This window comes from Anser cygnoides, chromosome 1 (genome assembly GCF_040182565.1).
Source record: "Anser cygnoides isolate HZ-2024a breed goose chromosome 1, Taihu_goose_T2T_genome, whole genome shotgun sequence".
Taxonomy (NCBI): domain Eukaryota; kingdom Metazoa; phylum Chordata; class Aves; order Anseriformes; family Anatidae; genus Anser; species Anser cygnoides.
In genome coordinates, this window is record NC_089873.1 from 101,702,967 (window position 1) to 101,724,295 (window position 21,329).

At 38.1% G+C, this 21,329-nt stretch overlaps 1 protein-coding gene across 5 annotated transcripts; it reads left to right on the top strand.

Moving 5' to 3' along the window:
• The first annotated feature begins 2,580 nt into the window (after positions 1 to 2,580).
• CD86 (CD86 molecule) lies at positions 2,581 to 19,260 on the top strand. 5 transcript variants are annotated; one of them, XR_001214428.3, is made up of 9 exons: positions 2,631 to 2,749; positions 3,923 to 4,000; positions 6,129 to 6,280; positions 8,281 to 8,330; positions 9,698 to 10,039; positions 13,583 to 13,894; positions 16,080 to 16,214; positions 16,992 to 17,133; positions 17,507 to 19,260. XR_001214428.3 is itself a non-coding variant. In XM_013201533.3 (8 exons), exons 2-8 carry the CDS (start codon positions 3,983 to 3,985, stop codon positions 17,009 to 17,011), a joined length of 1,029 nt encoding a protein of 342 aa, XP_013056987.2. In that variant the 5' UTR covers positions 2,581 to 2,669; positions 3,923 to 3,982; the 3' UTR covers positions 17,012 to 19,260. The 5 variants fall into 5 exon arrangements, 4 of the variants coding, with proteins under 4 accessions (XP_013056987.2, XP_013056990.2, XP_013056985.2 ...); XM_013201533.3 differs by having other exon boundaries at positions 2,581 to 2,669; positions 16,992 to 19,260; XM_013201536.3 differs by having other exon boundaries at positions 2,622 to 2,669; positions 5,949 to 6,280; positions 16,992 to 19,260.
• Positions 19,261 to 21,329: the final 2,069 nt, after the last annotated feature.

A 21,329-nucleotide genomic window follows, 5' to 3' on the forward strand; every position in this document is an offset into this window, starting at 1 on the left:
ATAAGAGAGGCACTCTAGTCCCTTGATCATCTTGGTGGCCCTCCACTGGACCCCTCCAGTATGTCCATACCTCTCTTGTACTGGGGGAAGGGCAGAATTAGACACAATACTCCAGGTGTGGCCTTGTCAGTGCTGAGTAGAGGAGAAGGATCACCTCCCTTGACCTGCTGGGGACACTCTACCTAATGCAGCCAAGAATACCATTAGTCTTCTTAGCAGCAAGGGCACATTGCTCTCTCATGTTCCACTTAGTGTCCACCAGGATTCCTAGGTCCTTTTCTGTAGAGCTGCTTTCCAGCCAGATAGCCCCCAGCATATACTGGGGGGGGGGGTGGGGGGGTGGGGGGGTGGTAGTATTTAGATGCTCTTCTTATTGAGCCACATTGGTTTCCTATTTCAGCTCTCACTCAACAAGTGTTTTGTTTACAAGAGAATCACAGTCAATACTTTGCCAACTGAGTATCAGCATCAAATATCTGTTACATCAATAACAGTTCAGAGAAGAGAATCTGTTAACATATAGCAAAACTTTCACCATGAACAAGGAAACAAATTCTACCACGTCAGGTGTTCCTGAGGCTCATATGAAGGGTACTGCCTCTTCATCCAACTGCAGCCAGGCTGGCTGGCCAGTGATTTGACTCAGATGAAAGCTGAATGCAACACATGTGTGTGACAATGAGTATAAATGGTGAGACAGAAAGGCAGAAAGTCAAAGAATATGTAGCATTTACAATTTGATTACTTCCAGCATGCTTAGGTCTCCTTCATCATTACTGTTGGTGAAATCTTGGAGTGCGAGGAAGATACTCCATCATCATCAAAAACCTATGCACCTCTACTGTTTTTTCTTGTTAACCACAACACTGAGTTGCAAGCAAATAAAATTAAATTAAATTAAATTAAAATAAAATAAAATAAAATAAAAACAAAAAAAAAACAGAAAAACAAAGCTTGTAAAAGCTCAGGTTTTAGATTTTGCTAAACTTGTTTAGAAAACACATAAATTAGATCTAATTAGTTTTTAATCAATCTAGTTGAAGAAATTACTCTTTTGGCTGCTTTCACAGGAAATTTAAGTTAAAAGCAAATTATAGCTCTCTGATTGCTACAGACTGGAGAAAACAACTTCCTCTTTTTCACTCATAGCAGCCTTTTTCTCTGTTTTTAATCAGAGCTGATGAGTAGTTTGTCCTGGGCAAAGAAAAGGATGTGTATAGAAACCGATTTCAAATTCATTTCTAATAATGTTTAATAGATAGTAGATGCAATCTGGATTTTTCTCCCCAGACAGCTCCTTTTTGAATGCCATGTATAAACTGCGATTCAGAGACAAGAGTCTCAGGTGTGAATAATATTTGATTTATGCCTGGCAAGCACAATTGCAGTCATTAAACTGGGCTTTTATGAGGCTCATGGCATGTTCATAAGCAAACCTAAAGCAAATCTTAATGGATGATGAATTCACAACTTTTACTAAGCTGTCAGAATCAAAATGAGGTTACAAGAGAATCAAATGAAATGTAAATAAATTGACAGTACAGAAGAATGAAGTTATCAGTTGATCAAAGAATTATATGTATAAATAGTCAAACATATAAGCACAAGTTATTTACTGAGTCATATAGAAAATTAATCACTACATGACAAGCATAGTAGTTGTGGTATAGGTTTGGCTTTAAATTTCTTTTATTTTCCATAATTGTTATGGAATCAATCTGAATATCAACATTCTTATACAAAAATCCATTCAGCTCTATTTTTATTGTGTCATCTGATCTCAAATTAACTTGGTAGCTTTCAGCAACAGAGAATTGGGGAAGGACAGACAGTTTTGTTTAATCTCATTGGAGAAAGTTCAGTCTTTGCCAACAAAACTATTTCCCCTTCTATTAATATAGTTTAAGCAAACAGAAGTGAATAAAACTTGCCAGCCATAAAAAATCAAGCCTTATTCAAAAAGGGCTATTTCTTACAGGCAAAGGGCTTTTTCCTAAAGGCAAAATCCAAGCAAAGGTTTTCTAGAAGACAAGGGCTAATCAGCAATTCAGGAACACCATGAGTAACACTAATGCTTATAAGAGAATTAAACGTGCTTTGAAACAAGGGGAATTTCAGCTTTAAAAGAGGAAGCTTTAGAACAGAGGCTGCTTGCTATAAGAAGCACATGCATATTTGTGATATGAAAGGGTTGATTTTCTGTGATCAAGACTTTCTGCATGTACTGAAGGACAGGCTCTGAGGACAAAGGAAAGTGAACGTTACTGTTGTCAGGATCTGTACAGGAGTATTTTGCTGTGTCTGAGACAGGAAGCTTAGAGAAAGAAATAAGGTACTCCCTAGTATTGTGTTAATGCTTTCAATTGACTTTCACCTCCTTTAGTTATTTGATAGATTTGAGCAGTTACTGAGGCAAGCCTTTGTAACACTCCTATAAACAAATGAGAGCATACACTTGTAAGATTAAATTTCTATTAGTAAAGTAACTCCACAGCTGTTCTCTATTTCATTTGAATCACAGCTGCTAATCATAGCAGCTTCACACACATCTCTTATTCCCTGGAGCAAGTTGACCAATCTATAACAGAAAGAGACAGAGCTCATTTTATAGTACCATCAGCACAATATTTCCTAACTCCTAGGGCAGGACATATATAACCAGAAACTGGGTAAGAGAATAATGTAGATCAACAGGATGTTTTCTCATTACATGCATTATGAAGATGGCAATCTTATTTTACACCAGTAGGTAGGAGACTTGGGTCTTTTCTTCTTAACTACTGTAATTTTGGTGGCTGGGGGAAGGAATCCAAAACCTCTTCCTTTAGCTTTGTAAATCAGTTAATGTACCTAAAGAAACACTATGAGAAAATAAATACGTATCCCCAGAGTGATTTCTGCACTAGAACTGGGAGTAATAGAGCTTGGCTCATTTACCTGCACTTCTGAATATCACATCTTAATTTAATAATTGAGATTAATTTATTGCAAGAAGAAAAAGGTAGTTCCTGATCAGTGATGCTCCCATTTAAGAAGAAGGAGGTTTGCATCATACACACAGCCGTTTTTTAAAGAGATTTATTAAAAATTAAGCATATAATACCTGAGGACCAAACTTATGATATGTTGTATGGCTGCTAATCCTTGTTAGGCATACTTGGGTATATGTTAGGAATCAATCGTGAATTTATTCTTTTGTATATAGCCTTTATCTTGCCATCAGACGTGCCCAGAAAACTGTTATTTGAGGTTGTGCCTGTGACACCCTGTGTAGCCCTGACTTGAGCTGAGAGCTTTAGCCCTAACACCAGCTCATTGACTTACCGTTTCCAGGCAAAGAGTCCCTTGTAGAAGTCTTAGAAGAGGGACAGCCTGTGAGTGAGCATCTGAATTTCCTCTTCTTACTCCCTCTTCTGACTCTTGAGGAAACTCCAGAAGCTTACTAATCTGTCAAGCAGTTGCCATCTCTAAGTTGTGACCTGTGTGGGAACAGGAGTGCATTCCTTCTGTTTCCTTGCAAAGTCAAACAGGTTGGTATGAACTATGGAGAAGTGAATCAGCCACTTGCTACTTCCCAGCTGAGAAGTTTGTATGACTAACGTCAAACAAGGGCAGAGGCTGGGAAAGGAGGACAGATGTCACCTCATGTGGTTACCTGTGATGCAGGAGAGGTGGTTCAACAGATTTGTCGATTCTGTGGCCAGGTATAGCCTAGAGTGTGGAAAAACATGTCAGCCTGACCTGTAGGTGGAATTCAGAGCAAACACCATGGCTAATTCCAATGAATGTCTTATTCTGGTTGATGATGTTCTTCCCCTTCAAATTCCCCCCACAGTTTCAGTTACGTGGAGTACTTGTTCGTGTCCTGTGATTTGTGCTGTGGGACTGAGCATTGTTAGGCAGTCTCTGTGCTCTCTTTCAGAGATACTTTTCCTTTAGTTGTGGATGAAGAATTCTGTTTGCAGAGGCAGTGGAATGCTCCATGATCTTTGGACCAAAGGTATTATTTAAATAATAATTGGTGTTGTTTCATTGCTATTAAAAGACCAGATTGTGGGTGTTAGAGCAAAGTGATCCCAGAATTATAAAGTCATAGTTCTCTGAATATGGTAATAATGAAAGAATGTTACTGAAAGAGGGGATAGTGGGAAGGAAAACAAAATACATTCATAAATTGATAATTGTGGAGACAGACTTTTTTAGAATGTAACAACAGCATAATTAAACAAATCCAGCATTTACAAAGTTAACTTAGAGTAAAATAATTTTCTAAAAGAGAATGAGCAATAAAAATAAATAGTAATTGATTACAACAGTGACACTTTCTTTATAGAGAAACACATAGGAAACATAAGTTGCCTGGGCAATGGTATGTTTTAAAAAATGTCCATTCTAGATATTTATATTGTATGTCTGAGTATTTGGGTGGAGGGAATCCTACCATTCTCAGACTTTGCCATGTTAAAGGAATTTCCTTAAGTTTTTCTATCCCTTGATAACACTTGCTCAAATCATCCTGTGTTTCCAACAAAGGAGAAGGTTGATAAATGCATTTGAGCACAATTTTATTTAGAAGTCTCTAGGATAGCTTTCATGTCAGTGATGAAAAATCTTAGTCACAGATGTCTTCAGGAGGCTCACAACACTGCTCATGGAGCTACTCAGTGTTGCACAGCATGGAAATTTTTTAAAAAATTCCCTACTCAAGAAAAGTCAAAAGACTAGGTTACTAGTTTAGTGGACAGTTTTGTTTTGAGATCATGGTGAAATAAGGGGGAGGAGAGTCTTCCCATGGAAGATATGTACCTGATGTCATAAAATAAACTAACTGCATGTTCTTAGATACTCTTTAAAAGTAAATTTTGAAGGGAACTGAAGGAGTTTACGAGCCAAAGACCGCAGATTTGACAGTATCTTTCAAAAGACAATGACTACATCCAAAAGTGAAAACGGGAAAACAGAGAGCAAATGAAAACCCAGGCAAAAAAGGACCGGGGGTGAAACTATTGTCTATGATGCTTCAATTTGCATATATTACACACTGAATTTAGAGGGAGAAGAAACAGAAAGCACAAACCAATTTCAAAACAAGTCCCAGAGGGCTTTCTTGCAGTTACCTCAAAAGTAAAATGAGCAAAGTCACCTCTTTTTCCCAAACCTCTGTCTTAGAGGTCTTCAGGGAGGAAATCCCCTTGTATTCAGCCAAATGGGAGCTGCCTCATGACTCCTCTCAAACTGCTTTAGCCAAAATAAAAGCAGTCATGAATAGGGCCACTAAAGTACATGTACTCATATGGTTTCTTCTCCTTTCGGTAAATGAAGAGCTGAATGCAACTACTGGTGCATACTGACATAATTTCAATTAAAATACATCTCCATTTTTCATCTCTGACATCCACACATGGTTTGTAATCCTGAGTCATGAGGGCACCTCTGGGAATGGCTGACAGAGCTTCAAAAGGCAAGAAAAACACTTGCCATATAGTGCCTTTTCTGTAGCACTTATTTAGCAAGGAAATATGTTTACCTCCCTGAGGACCAACCTCATATACTTCTGAATGTCAGAGATGATTTTTTAAGCCCTGGTTCTTCAAAGCACTCCTAACTCATCAGTTGTCACTAGCATCCTGAAAAAGTGCCAGGTACACAGAGGCACAATGCTCTGAAGTGTAGTGCTCGTGCACTGGGCCATGGCCACAAAGTGGGGTAGTTCCTTCTCCACCATTTGCCAGTGGTGGGCCATGCCATGAAGCAGAATCCATCTTCCGCCTCTTACCTGGTCCCTTTTGACTCCTTAACAATTCTGGGACATAGCCATTCTTTCAATGGCCTGAAGTTGTAAAAGAGAATCGAGCACAGAATTTGTATTGAAAACGTCCTTGAAAATGCCTAAGAAATCATATAAGTAGCCAACACAGAGACTGTTTAATTCCTCTTCCTCCCCACAGTCTTCTGGAGACTGCCTCCAAGGAGTTGCATCAGCTGGTTAAAGGCATCCTGTAAAAAAAGGAAGAGAAGCTGTTCACAGCACTGAAGTTTTTCTGTCCCACTTCATGATTCAGCAACTACCTCTAAAGTAGCTCACATAACAGAAGCGGTTTGTCACACACAGTGACCTCTCTCTCCAGGGTATGTGGAGGTATGTCCCTCTGCAGACTCCCAGGATCCTTCGTCGTGCAGCCATCCCCAGCAACACACCACCTGGAAGACAACAGCCAGGAAAGGCTGTGGGACCTTTGAGACTTCTGTCCTCAGCTCCAATTCTAACCCATAAAGAAAGGCAAGGAGTGTTATCTGTTGTGCGTTTTTTGTTGGTGGTGATGGTGGTATTTTTGTTTGTTTGTTTTGTTGTTTTTTTTTCCCCTGGGTTTTATTTCTCCCTCTCTTATTTTCACTTCTGGTTTTGGTCTTTGCTGCTCTGAGACAGTCATTACAACACGTCTTGCTATAGCAGTATACTCTCTCTCTTCCATTTATGTTTCCAGTCACCAAATTGTTTTAAGTCCTCCTCTTATGAACCTGCCCTGGATCAAAAAAAAAAAAACAGGGCTATCATGTTTGGTTTTTTTATTATTATTTGACTGGAAGCAAAAATTCTTGTTCACAGGAAAGAAATATGCCTGCTGAGAAGGACTTTCCGTAGGTTTCTGTGACTTTGCACAGGCAATTTTATTTAGAATCATAGAAACACAGAATATCCTGAGTTGGAAGGGACTCACAAGGATCATTGAGTTCAGCTCCTGGCTCCACACAGGTCTACCCAAAAATTCAGTCCGTATGACTAAGAGCATAGTCCAAAGACAATCAGGCAATTTAGGCAATCAGTTGTGTGGTTTAATTTGGTGGGACCCAACCTAGGAGGAAAATTGCTCAATAAAATTTGCCACCACGTAGCAGGTTGTTTTGTGCCCTTGTAGTCTGGAGCAGAAAGAGAATGATCTCTGTTTACAGCAATGGATTCTGCATGAGCCCCCTTTCCTCTTCTGAGGATGAAATCAGTGAGTCTTGCTGATCACAAAGAAAATTTTTTATACCCTCTGACACACTTAGGATTTGTTCTCCTCTTTCCTAAGAAAAGGCAGTCTGAATCTAGAAAAATGTAATTCATAGCTGTGTGTTTCATAGTACATTCGGGGGAAAAAAAAAAAAAAAAAGACAGCTGACTGAGAGAAATTCTGTGTTAAACAGAAAAAGAGACTTGCGCTCCCAGAGATATGGGTAAAGGTAAAGACCAAAGTGTACAAGCTTAATATAAAACCTGACAAAAAATTGGAAACCATCAGAAAGCTATGCTACCAGTCAGGACAGCAGACAGCTATCTCACTGTTTTTAAGTATTGTAAGAGCTGAAGAGTTTTACATCTGCTCCACCAAAAGAGGATTCTCTGAATCGTTCAGGAGAGTGATGGACGTTTTGAATGGGGTGGTGTGGAGACTTCTCCCAAATACATGGAAATAGCACAGGAGATAGACAAAGGTGCTGCTAACCAGCAGCCACAAGCCAGTCAGATGATGGAGCTGCTCTCTCACCAATAAATGAGAAAGACGTGGGAAAAGGGCCCAGGATGTTAAACAGGATTAAAGACCCTTACATCACGTGAACCCAAGCAGTCATAGAAGTGTTTTGCTTATAAGAGAATTCATAGTTTTTTTGTTGTTGTTGTTTTGTTTGTTTGTTTTGTTTGTCTCTAAAGAGATATTAGTTTTTCTTTAGTTAACTGTGTGATATGTAGCCTCAGCTCTTTAAACCACATAGGATTACTCTCAGTTGTCTTTTACTGTAGTGAAGGATAGGTTCCTGTTGCAAAACTAAAGGTCACACATTTCATCTATTCTGGTAGCTGACATCATCGTGCTGTCTCCCCCACCTCCTCCTTCTGTGTCACTTTCTTCCCCTTCTACTTTCAGTTACCCCATCTTCTTCCCCACACAACCAAGGGCAAGCATGCTCGTCTTTCCTCTGTGCCAGACATTCTAGGTATTCATCCTGCCCTTTGCAGCTCAGAGGCTCTGTGTTCCTCCCATAGCATATCCTATCTGCAGTAATTTTGAACCTCATCACCTTCTTTGTAAACCAGAGGTCTGTCATAGGATGATTCTTGTTGCTGAAGACTATGAAGAATACGGAAATACTTCCACAAGTCAGTGGGAAAATATGAGATTAACTTTCTCAAAAATCACTCTGAAAACTTCCTGTTTTACCACTTCTTTGAGAGTACTTGAGAAGGTATTGGAGTGTTTTCAACCTCTAAAATACTTGCTTAATTCTTTCTTCTTACAGCATCATGGAGATCTGCATGTTCTTTCTTCATGCAATAATAATTTTCCCAGGTAAGAGGCACATTTTAAATTGTAAAACCTGTTTTGATTACTTGTGTCCTGCTATACATTTTCATCTACTCAGAAACTCATTCCATATAAGTAATTAAACATTCCAGTTGTACAATCAAAGTCACAGAACCTATGTGACATGTATTTAAATTGTGTGCAGAGACTCTATTAAATATCTAGTAAGTATTTTCTCCAGGTTTATATCTTTACATTACACATATTTTATGTTGCTCTTAAATTTTCGATTTAAATTGATCTTTAAAAATGTGTGTATATCACCTCTGTATAACATAGAGGACAGCAGTATTAAACTGATAATGGACAGTTTGATAAGGAACAACTGGAGTTTTCGGCAGCTGTGGAGATCACTCTGCGGTCTGGTGCTCCAGAAAGGCAGTGAAAACTTTGCTTTGGGAGAGAGAGACTGTGAATATCCTCCTCCTTTTTAACACAGCAGAGGTGTTTGCACCTTCTTGGACAGAGGACTGCATTTTTCATTGCAAGGAAAGACTGTTCTCCCAGCCCATCAAGACCCGTAATGACAATGGATACATGCTGTGATGAAAGTTGGAGAAAAATCATCCCCTGTGTAATAACAGTATATACTTTTGTTGCATGAAGACATAATTGTGTTTATTGACTATTTCTCTTGACAAGATCAGCAACAGAACAGTTAAATCTGACATTTAATTTGCAATTACATTCTACATTAATTACAGAACAGTTAAATCTGACATTTAATTTATCATTAAACTCTAGATTAATTCTTCAGTGGGACAGAAAGTGTTAACCTGTTTCTGACCTTCTGGTCATATTATCCTCAGACACCAATATTTACCACACAGCGTGCACTTTACATTTTCTTCAAAACTGTAATGCTGTGTTGTTCTGTGAAGAGAATGAACTTAACTTTCAGAAAAGAAATTATGCAACTATCTCCTTTGTGGCAAAATCTCATTACATACACATACAAGGACTCTTGACCTTTTGCCTGCTGGCAACCTCTGTAAGGTAGGCCTTCCTTGGAAAGTGAAATATAGGAAGTAACAGTAGTATAAATATATAAGTAATATAGAATAATATAGTATAATAATACAGGATAACATAGTATAATAATATAGAATAATATAGTATCTAAGTAATATATATAGAAATATAAGAATATAGGTAACAGTTTCATGACCTGAACTCCACAGGGCTAAGTGTGTCAGTTTGAAGAAGTATGTATCCTGTCACACCTAGTGGGAGAATTTGTGTATAAATACTGGTGGGTTTGTTGCTATTGTCATTGCGTTGCCTCTGTGACTTCAAATACTTGGTGTTCTTTTTCAGCTGATGGAAATCTTAATTTCTTATCTTTGTTTAAGGTATTACTGCTAGTGGGCATCAGGTGAAGTCATTTTTCAATCACACTGCATACCTGTCTTGTTATTTTACAAACTCTCAGAAAACTGACGTAAAGGATTTAAGAGTTTTTTGGCAAAAAGGTGCTGCTGAAGTGGTGCATGAAGTATACTATGGCCAGGAAAAACATGACAACCTTAGTCCTAAATATATAAATCGCACCAAGATGGATATGGACAAATGGACCTTGCAGTTGTTAAATGCAGGGATTATGGATGAGGGACAGTATACATGTATTATACAGCACAGAGACAAAGGATCACCAAAGGTCATACACACATCTGAGTGTTCACTGAGCATCATTGGTAAGTAATCTCTGCTAATTGACATCTGTTTCTGTTGGTGGTGGTTGGTTGATTGGTTGGTTGGTTGGTTCTGTCACTTTGTTTAGTCCAGAAATGTCTGGTTGTATCCCCAAGCCACCGGAGATGTACCTGCACTGGAGCAGAATTTCTAAATAGCATTCTCAATAGAAAATCCTCAGTTCTGAATTAGCTAGCTCTGAATTAGTAGTACTGTGGTGGAAGCAATCAGAAGAAGTAGAAAATGAAGAAATCATTTGCTCAACATTGAACAGTCCTGACTCCCACCCTATCACATTTTATAGTGAAAATCATTCTGCCTTCTTTGTGTTGCTTCCTACAAGTTTTATGTCTTTTAGGACCCCAGAAAATACATTTTTATTTGCATTGGATGCACTGTCTTCTATTAAAAACAGTAGTATTAACATTTACTGCTAAAACATAGTATTAGCGTTGTTGGTGGTAAATCACAATTGAAACATAAAAAGATCTCTACAAACACCCAGCTATTTTATGAGGATATAAATTGTAGGGAAAATGAAGAAAATAACAGCTCATATGTGGAGGAGTAGAAAATCATATGCTCGGTTAAGGGAGGACTGAAAATATCTCTGAAGAAAAAATGCAGGCATTATGAGACTTAACTTGATTTCTTTCATAAAGGACAGAAAATCTTTAGAGGGATGGGGTTCAGTGAGGAAGCAATATTTTCCTAATGTTTTACAATATTTTTAGTAATTCCTAATATATTTTCATAATGTCTTTCTATTTTAAATTACTCTCCTGGTAACCTCTGTTCATGTGGCTGTTTTCTCTACCACTAGTATACTAGTAGTCATTAATAATAAGAGCTTCTAACTTCCACTGGTATTCTCAGGCCTCAGAATACTGCTTCAAAAGAGAATAGGCCATGTGTAACAGCAGCCAGAAACAGAGTACCAAGACTTCTGAGCCTGTTTAGCATTGTGCTACCAGCAGATGTAATCCACAAACAGATAGAAAGTCAAGATGAATTCTGATTCTCCCAGAATTTATTTACATGATGAGTATTTTCAGCAAACTTTCAGAACTCATAATTGGCACTCAATATCAAGACCTCTAATTTAAGAGCTGCTTAGCACCAACCATTCAATTAATTCAACATGTTACGGAAGTCTCATACATAAGCATTAAAACTTTTCCAAACCTTTAATTTAGGAAGGTTGTTTTACACTATTTGCTGCTGTGTTTCTTTCAAATGACTTTCTGTTCAAAAAGCTCCCAAAGGAAGGAACAGTATAAAATTCCATGAGAATAAAAACATATTAAAATAAAACACATTAAAATAAAAAATATTAAAATGAAAATATTAAAATTAAAAAAAAAAAAAGATGTTGAAATGTGCCTGTGCTTATCTACTGTTTCTTAACTAGAAACATACAGCATGCATAGAGAACTTTCTTGTATTATGGAGTTTCACACTTAAAACGGACATAAAAAAGTTTGCTGTACAGGAATGAAAGGACAGTCATAGAAAACTATCTAGACCACTTGGTGACCAAACCTATTCCAAAATACCAAAGCACCTTCTAATATAGTTTATGCATCTAGTTTATATATATTACATCAGCACAATACATAGGTGAAGGTATGTATATTATATGAATTTTATACAGCCAAGATGATTTATATAAGAACAATGAACACAGACCATTCTCCAGAAAAGGTGGGCTTCATATTGGAAAACTTTGGCTCTTAAAACAGACAAGGTAGGGATTTTGTGGACAAGCTGCTTAACTGGAAATTCTGATGTTTCTGCTACAGCATGTCTGTAGTGCTTACTCTGGATGGATCAATAAGGGAAGAAGTTAAGACTAGGAAAGCTATTTCAAAATAGGCTCTCTTCAAATTCTTGATGGTAAAACCAATGCCAGAATACAGACTACAGTTTATGTCCTCATTTTATAGAAGAAATGTTGAAAAGCTTAAAAGCATGAACAACAGCTCTACTAGAATTATCTGAGGGCTGGGAGAAAATACAGTCCAACTAGAGATGTTGAAAGATGAATCAATTACTTTTTAACAAAGAAGACTGTAAATAGTCTTGTTTTCAGAGTATGGGAACCCAAAATATACATAAAATATTACATATTAAAAAAGGCTAATTAATTCATTGAAGATATAAAAAAAGTCAGTGGCTGGGAAGCAAGTGAGTAAGCTGCATTGTCACTTTAGGATGCAGAAACAAAACCAGGTAGGGTGATTAAGCCATTGGGAAAAATAATAAAGACCTGATGGATCTGCTATGTCTTGAGGTAGCCTACTTGGAAGATGTTGTCTTTAATTACAAATATTGTCCTGAAACATGCTTTTCTGTTAGCAATCCAGATACAAAACTCACACATAAGTAGCACACACTCTGCATGCAAGCATCATCACTTTTCAGTAAATTAAGCTTCCCTTCCAGAAGACATGAAAATGAAAGTGCTTTGATAAGGGTATATTCCACTATTTCCAGTTGTTTACTGTCAATAAGATTGAAACCCCTTAAATCACTTGGTGATAAGGCAAGTTTCACAGCCCTGGATTACCTTTCTGCCCTCCCCATAAAATGTTAAGAATAAATATTCCAGACCAGGAGCTCAAGTGGACAGTCAGATAAGCAAATCAGACCTTGAGGAGAAAAAGGAGGCTTATATTTTTCTAAGAATATTTTGTCCCATCTCCAATATTTCTCCATGTTGTATTTAGCACTAAAATGCTTTGACACTGAGATACTTAAGTGTTTTCAGTTAAGTCCTGAGCCTGGTACTTTTTTGTTTTCGTTAAAAGCTCCTGCTTATCCTTCATACTTTTTGTTCGCACAGTTCTTTCCAGTCCCTTTTCACCAATTATTTCTTGCCTTGGAAACTTGGATTTTTAAAGCAACAGGCTTGTTTTTCATTGATTGAGATGAGTATCCAGTGTCACAGAGTAAAGGAACCTGTACTGTAGTCACTTCCACATTGTAAGCTGAGCTAAGGGAGGCCTACATTTCAAGTTAAGATGAGTGAATTTCTTTGAGCTGCAAAACAATCACTCATAATGCTGACAGACACCAAGGATGTGTCTACCCATGACAACACTGGACCTTCAACTTACCCCGTCTGAAATCCCTCAGATAATTTATTTCCACACATTTCAAAATTAGAGGTCTGTATTTTAACTCCTATTTAATCAGGAAGTTGAGAGTAGATACCACTATCTCATTCCCATTTTGTGCTTAAGCAGGCCTGCAAGCTGGCCAGGTTTGATTATTCTGAAGTGTCAATTGGTCTAAAGAAGATGGGAGAGATGGAGGCCCACTCTCTGGCTGATCTGACCTATGTCATTGAAGAGTCCCAAGGAGAAGGAGAAGCAAGTCACTGTGTGCAACAAAAATATAACAAACCTTTCTTAGGACCCACATTGCTTTTCTGGGAAGATTGTTTAGATTTGATTATGCCTGAAAATCTCAAATAATTGACAGGAACTGTCACAAGATGTGGTGTGTCCAACTCATGATGCTTTTTCTTTGCTCTGTTTCAGCCAACTATAGTCAACCTGAGATAACACAGCTACCCACAGGGGAACTAAAGCCCAAAGAAAACTTGAATCTTTCCTGTTCTTCCAGCGGAGGTTATCCGGAACCCAGGCAGATGATTTGGCTAATTTCATATGAAAACACAACAAATAGGCATATACATCACATGGATGTCTCACAGGATACTGTAACAAAGCTGTACAATGTTACCAGCAAGCTGAATATCACAGTTCCTACAAACGTCCTCACTAATATTAGCTGCTTACTTCACCTTAGGGAGGAGCTGGGGAGCCTTGTCTCAGCACCACTAGCTATAGGTGAGTTTTCATTTGCCAGTTCTGATTTTTGTATGGGTAGGAGATGGGAACACTGCAATAGAAATGATCACAGATGGCAGCATAGTCAAGGCAGAGAATAAACTCTAAGCAGCAGTATGGTCTAGTTACAAGGGTTGTATGTTCGCCATCCTGTTCACTGATAGCCATGGCCACCAAATTCCTTCTCCTTATCTTTCCATGGGAAGCCTTATTAAAGCAGGGAGTTGGCACAGGGAAGGAAGACTACTGCTACACTGTTTAGAACAGGGGATGTTCATCCATTCCCTAAATGCTGCTGCAGCAACAAAGCAACCTGGATGCCTGTATTAGGCTTCAACCAGTCTCTGAAGGTGACAGTTTGCTGTTAAGATAGAGGTAGCTGCATCACAGAATCAGAGAACTGCTGAGGTTTGAAGAAACACCTGGAGATCACCCCACACAAAACAGGGTCAATAGGTAGCTCAGGGCCTCATCCAGTTGTTTTTAAGTATCTCCTATCATGGAGACTCCACAGCCTCTCTCAGCAAACTGTTCCAATGTTTGACCACCCTCATAGTAAATATGTTTTGTTTTGTTTTTCTGATGTTAAAGTGCTTGAGCTGCTATTCCTAATCTCTCTTGATAGAGAGGCAGAAGGCTGAACAGAAGAGACCCTTGGACCAAATTTAGCTCACAAACTGCCAAATAGACTGTGCTGAGCTTAAGTGTAAAGCCCATGAAACCTTGACCGGTCTTGGAAGCATTTCTGGTGGTTTTCATAACATTTGGCATATAGAGTGTGTATTCCAAAATGACCATTTAGGGATTTTTTTTCTCTGGGATTGTGTGGGTTTTTGTGTGTATGTGTTTGGTTTTTTTTTTTAAGACACCTCTTGTAAGATATGTATGTTCTGTGCCATCCTGAACATTCCCTGATGTATTAATGACTACAGTGTCAGTTGTGTTTAGGTATTTGTCTGCCTCACAGTTTGCTACTTTCACTTTTCTAGCTGAATACTGTATGCCACAGTGAGCCCTCATGGATTAGGGTTCCATATGAATGATCCTTTCTTTCGACTAAAAATGTATTTTATTTATCGCTCGGAATAGGAAAACATCCAACATCCTTTGACTTTTATTTTGTTATTTATTTATTATTTTTTTTTCATAAGCTATAGCACAAACACATCAAAATAAAGATGCTTCCCACTTTGGTCATTTGCCTTGCACATCTCCTTTAGTATTGAAGCTGTGCTTCTACTGACAGGAACACGGAGCCCAGAGAGACTGGTAGCATTGCAAGAGAAAGCCTGCTACTTAACACTTACTGCAGATGTATAAGAGGTTTGCAACTCATTCCTAAAAAAGTTCCACAGAGCTATTTTCTTCATTTATCTTCAGCTAAAGGGTTAAGTCATCAGTGCTATATATAGTAAACTGCCTCTGATGTCCTTACATTAAAGGATTTGTAAATAACATTAAAATACAATTCAGAAATCTTCTAAGGTTTGCACAGCCTACATGTTGCTCAAGAGTATTAACCTCAATTGTATTAGCCATAATTGTGCATCCCCCTCTTCCCTATTCGATTCTCTCCTCCCTTGCTTTATGAAAGTAGCCACCTGATAAACAGTGATGGTGGGTAAGAAACCAGCAATTCTAGATAAAAAAACAACTTCGGTGAAAACTGAAGCTGTGTTTTTTGCTATCCCTAGCAACCAAGACCTCAAAAGCACAATAATCAGAAATAGAGGGAAACTCCCTTGAGTTCCTTGCTTCTTTCACATCCCTTATGGCTTTTCATTAGGCTTCAGTCATCAGTTCCAAGAGATACCAAATAGTAACAAATCCCAAATTCTTGAAATTCACACAGTAGCACAGAGTTACAGTAGCACAGCAGTGACCCCATAGGCTCTTGTATTAATCAAGCTGCTGATTTCTCATGTTACCCAAACTTCAGAAATAATACTTTGTCTTACTGTTGTTGATGTCATTTAGCCTTGGTGGACTTGATGGTTATTGGAAATGGAAATAAAGCTGTATAGATAGTGATTTTTTTAACATTATTAAAGTACTGTAAAAGCGAAGGATAGTGAGGGCCTTTCCCTAAACTTTTAATTCACATAATTTTGAGTTAGATTGGTTAAGCTAATTGTCATCAAATTAAATCTTTGTTGTGTGCATTTTTGTCTGTTTTCTTATTTAGAGATACAGAGTGAAGAAATGGAACAAGTGAAGGTAAATTTCTTTGGCCCACTTATAGCTGCAATTATACTGATCACAATTCTTCTGGGTTTTGTGATATTGAAGAAGAACAGAAATATCTCATCTACCAGCCAGAGTAAGTAATTACTTCTCATTCAGCTCTACTGTCCCCTAAGTCACGGGCTTTGCTCTTTGTAATGAACCATTTACCTACATATAGCTGCTGACAGAAAATTGGCTTTTATGCTGGACTTAAGTTAAACTTCCTTGGACAATTTAGTTCCTGCAACAATTTAGTCTATCCAGCATATCCAAACATCTTTCTCTTATCTCCTCCTGTAACCACTTGTCCCTCTTCCTTGTGCTGTGTGAGACTGTCATGGCACAAGCATACCATTTTTTCCTGCAGTTTCATTTTTTAATGGCTTATTGTTAGATTTGGCAAGTTATAAACCTTTCTCGTCCATCAACATTTATAAGGAAAGTGGAGGTGGAGGAAGGATGAGATGAGGCTTCTGTCAAATGCAAGTATCTCTGTCATCAGTGAGGTGAAGGATCCAAGGCATTGCTCCACCACAGGCTGCCCAGTACTAGACTGGAAAAATTATCTTATACCAGAACAGAATGTGATCTTTGCTTTGCATTTCTTTGTTTTGTTGCAACACTAAGTCTCAGCTGTCCGGGGTTTATTCTGCACTGAAAGGGCCCTTATGTTGGCATCAAAGTCTATCCTTCCTTTGTAGCAAGAAGGCAATTCATTCCTCACAGTCAGTCCTCATTCCTGACAAAGCCAAAGATCCCGAGGCCAACCTCACTCTTCTTCCAAATCCTAAGATAAATGGACATGTATTATCAACACTTTTTCAGCTCCTATTTCTCATGTTTCTGTAAATCACATATTCGTTTATTTTAGGTGCCAGTCTACCAGTCTAGAAGCTATCGAGCTTGAAATGAAGGCCAACAGCCAGAGGGTTGACTGGGAACTATCTCTGCATACAGTGAGGCCTGAGGTCCCGTAGTATCGGATGCTGTGCCAGAACAAGAATCCTCCCCAGGTACTCTGCAGAACAACATGCAACATGTTTGTCTGATGACTGAAACCTACTATCCAGTGTTCTCTTTTATTTTTGCTACAGAATGGTAGCAAGTACAATGTTGTGCTTGTCTGTTTGACTTTCTTCCACCCTTTGGGAAAACTCTGCTAATTTAATGGGCTTTTTGGCCAAACAAGTGCCAGTGCTCTCCTCAGTCTTCTACATAATTCATTGGCAAGCACATGAATTTTTCTGGCTCTTGGTGTGCTTACTCTGTCTGCACTCCTGATAACAAAAGAGTAGAGGAAATGCCACCTTGTAGCTTCCTGCACCCAGTGGTTTGTTTCACTGCCACATGGACTAATGTATTTTTGCCTTCTGTGATACTGCTCAGAAATGAAGAACTGAATTTAGTGAACCCATTAAAACTGGAAAGAAGAGATGAACTCCTTGCCATCCACATCCCACAGAAGAAGGATTCTTCCTTTCTTCCAGCACAAAGAGGTACAAAGACAATGCATTTAGCAACCAGACTGGAAGGAGGATGGTGAGATCTGAGGGGCAGAGATCTTCCCACTTTGTCAGTAGTAACAAATATCCAGAGAAGCACAGCAGGAGCTGCTCCAACTGTTATAAGGACAAAATAGACTCGTTTTATTTTTGCTAGGACTCCTTCACAGTCTTGACAGGACCACAGAAAACTTTGCTATGCAGTTAGCAGCACTACTATTACTAGTTAAGTGGCAGCTTTTTTAAGGGCAGGAGCTGACTTGGAAAAATCCTGAGTGTCTGCATAAGGAGAAACTGTTTAAAAATCAAAACATTCCCTAAGCCTGTGCAGTTCTTCAGTTGGATGGTTGAGTTTGATCCCTGTGACCTTTTTGCTGTACCCTTCATTATGCGCTGTAACATCATTAAATCTTGTCAGTGAGAGTCAATGAAGAAAGCAGAACAGGGTGGGCTACAGAAGGAAATTGAGAAAGAGTTGGGCCACAATCTGTGAATTGTAACCCTCACTGGAAATATGATCAGAGGCAGTGTATTAGTCATGAGCCATAAATGCTTTGGGCAGAGCCATTTTGGCTTTGTACCAGTAACTTTCTTGTAAAACTCCACACTGGAAAGAGGAACTTCAGGGCACTTCCCCACCTTCTGAGAAAAGTCATGCAATTCCTATAGGACATTTGAAACTAGAAATAAGCTGAAGGAAAATTTGTTTTCAATTTAATTTATGGTTATTTTAAATACCTTACTACCATCAGAGCTTATGCCCAGATGGTTAGTATCTCTTACATTTTGTTTGTCTGTATTCTGACCAGATGCTGTACTGCAGGTTTTTCAGGTGGATGTAAGGAAATTAAGGCATGAGTTATCACTTATTTTTATATAAATTTATCTAAATGCATCTAAATATAAATTTATCTAAATGTATCTAAATATAAATTTAGATATACAAAGTTAAGCTAACCAGATATTGAAAACATATTTTATAAGTAGGTTGTGTTCCAGTTTAGTTGACTATGTTCTCCCTTTCTTAATTGTGCTTCAAAGTGTAAAGATGCAGCAATCCATACATGATACTGTGCTCAACTATAGGGTATAGTTTTACCTTTCAGAACAGATTCTCTGTTTCATTTAAAATGTGCTAGTTCTACAATTTTGAACAATCTTTGCACTTTATATTCTTTAACACCAGTGACATCTTTCAGGAAGAATGCAGCAGAACTGAGATAAAATTTTTCTGAGGTCTTGATTGTGTTTGTAACCTTGACATTTTCAACAAGAACGAGGACATTAACATCACATTCACAAGACAAAATTCAGCTCAGAGTTGCACTGTATGGACATAAATTCTCTATCGTTACTGCCGGTTACAAATATTCTTTTCTGTTAAATGGTGTTAAGAGTTGCTAAATTCCACCTGTTTTTACCTCCATTTTCATGTGGATAAGAGAATTCGCATGTCCTTTTGAGTTAGCAAAACCATTTGGGAGTCAGTTTACTAAGCTATTTACACTAATGTCAAATACTTTCATTCAGATTAGTATCATTCAAATTATATGAAAAGTCAAAGGTTTTATTTTTATGTAAGAGTTTATATTTGCAAGCAAAGTTATTTAATTATATTAAAGTATATATATATATATATTTTTGTGATATATTTTATATTATTTTGTGTGTGTGTGCTGGTGTTTTACTCTCCTGACATCAAAGCAGTGTATCGGGGAATAATGATATTCTGTGTCCTAGGGGAGGAAATGCTCCCTGAATTCATTCTCAGAAGCAAGTGAATAAAAAAAGTATTGCTGCCATGACCAAGAATGATACAACTAAATGTTTCATATGTTCATTCATGGAATTGGATAGACACGCGCAACTCTGTGTATGCATACATCCTTGACTTGCTGACCTATATTCCTCAAAGATAAGATATAAAATTACAGTCTGAAAACTTGGCCTTTTGATTCTATTTGGGAGGTTGTCAAATACATCTCCAATGTGCCACTCAATCTCCTCTAACTCTTGGTTAACATTTGATTCCCTAAACAAAGCATGCATTAAACTGTCAGGTGTACTAACTCAGGAAGATACTCAGTAGGTTTCTGTTGTCCCTCTTGATCTTTTTAACTCATGCTGGAATTCATTTTTTTGTTGTTTTATGTTTTTTTTCTTCCAAAATTTCCCTTCCCACTCAACCGATTCCCCTCAAATCCTCACTAACATCGAGTCTTGTCTGAACAACACGGAGAGCCCACATTACTGCTACAAACAACAAGCCTTGTGGGTCTCCCATCTTCCATATGACTAGACTCACTCATGTACCTATACACTCTTGAACTCACAACCTCAGAACTCTCATCAGTCCTGATGTGCTGCAGAGCTGGTCAGCTTTAAACACCGAGGGTGGAAAAAACATCACCAGCCTTTCATGTTTGTCCACAGTAAAAAAAAATAGCCAGCTTATGGAGAAGATATCTGGAAAGTTTTTCTATGTCTCAGAGTCCTTCTCAAACATATTCACTTAACCAAAAAATAAAAATAAAAATCCTAGCACATAGCCATTCAACAGCTTTTCCAAGATGTCTTAAAAAGACACATCTTTTTAAGAAGAAATGTCAACAGCTTTTCCAACAGGTCTTAAAAGCCCCTCAGAGGGGCTTTTGACCTCAATTCATTGACTACTATCTCCCTACTATCACTCTCAACAGCTATAACCAGACAAACACACACACACACACACACACACACACACACAAAAAAAAAAAAAAAAGGTCACACAGTGAGTTAGGTTTCTTTGTTCCTAATAAGTGAACTTGTCTGTTTCCCCTTTCCTCTAAGGAGGAAATCACTTGCCATCCCTCTATTTGAGGCTGCCAAATTCCTTTTATTACCTTCTCAGTATCCCTACCTCTTCTTTTCTTGCTCTTGAATTAATGATCCCTAATTGCATCCTGCACCTAAAGGGTGTTAAAAAGCAGAAAGTCTTTAGGGAAAATCTTAATTTGTATTTATTCAAATGCATGAATCCTCTGCACCATCATGGGTAGTGAGCACAGTAGGAAGGCACAAGAAAAATGTAGCTGTTTGCATTTTTGTCTTCCATAGCAATACACTCAGATTTCCAGGCATCCTCCTTACCTGCTTTGTAGACTTCGGGGTTTTTTTTTTGTTTGTTTGTTTGTTTTGTTTTTTCCCCTTTGGAAGCATGCATTAAGTCATTCAGTGACTCCATAAACATGGCAAGCAAACAAAAGATCAGACATTCATTACATATCACAGCATGGAAGAGCTTCATCTAAAAAAACTTTTACTTTATGTTTAGGTGTAACATTACAGAACTGAAAATGTGAGCAAAGACAAGAAAATCCAATGTCCTAAGGTAGAAAAATGCCATAATTAGACTAAAGGTTGCAATAGATTGCTTCAGGTTCACTGATTAAATGGCACAGAATCACAGAATAGCTGAGGTTGCGACGGACCTAGGGAGATTGGCTATTTCAAGCAGAACCACCTGGAGAAGGCTGCCCAGGACCGTGTCCAGAAAACTTTTAATTATTTCCAAGAAAATAGATTCCACAACCTCTCTGGGTGACCGATGACACTTTCACAGTAAAAAACAAAGTTTTCCTGATGTCCAGAAAGAACCTCCTGTGTTTCTGTTTGTGTCCATTACTTCTTGTTCTGTCACTGGGCACCTGATATGAGCCTGGCTCTCC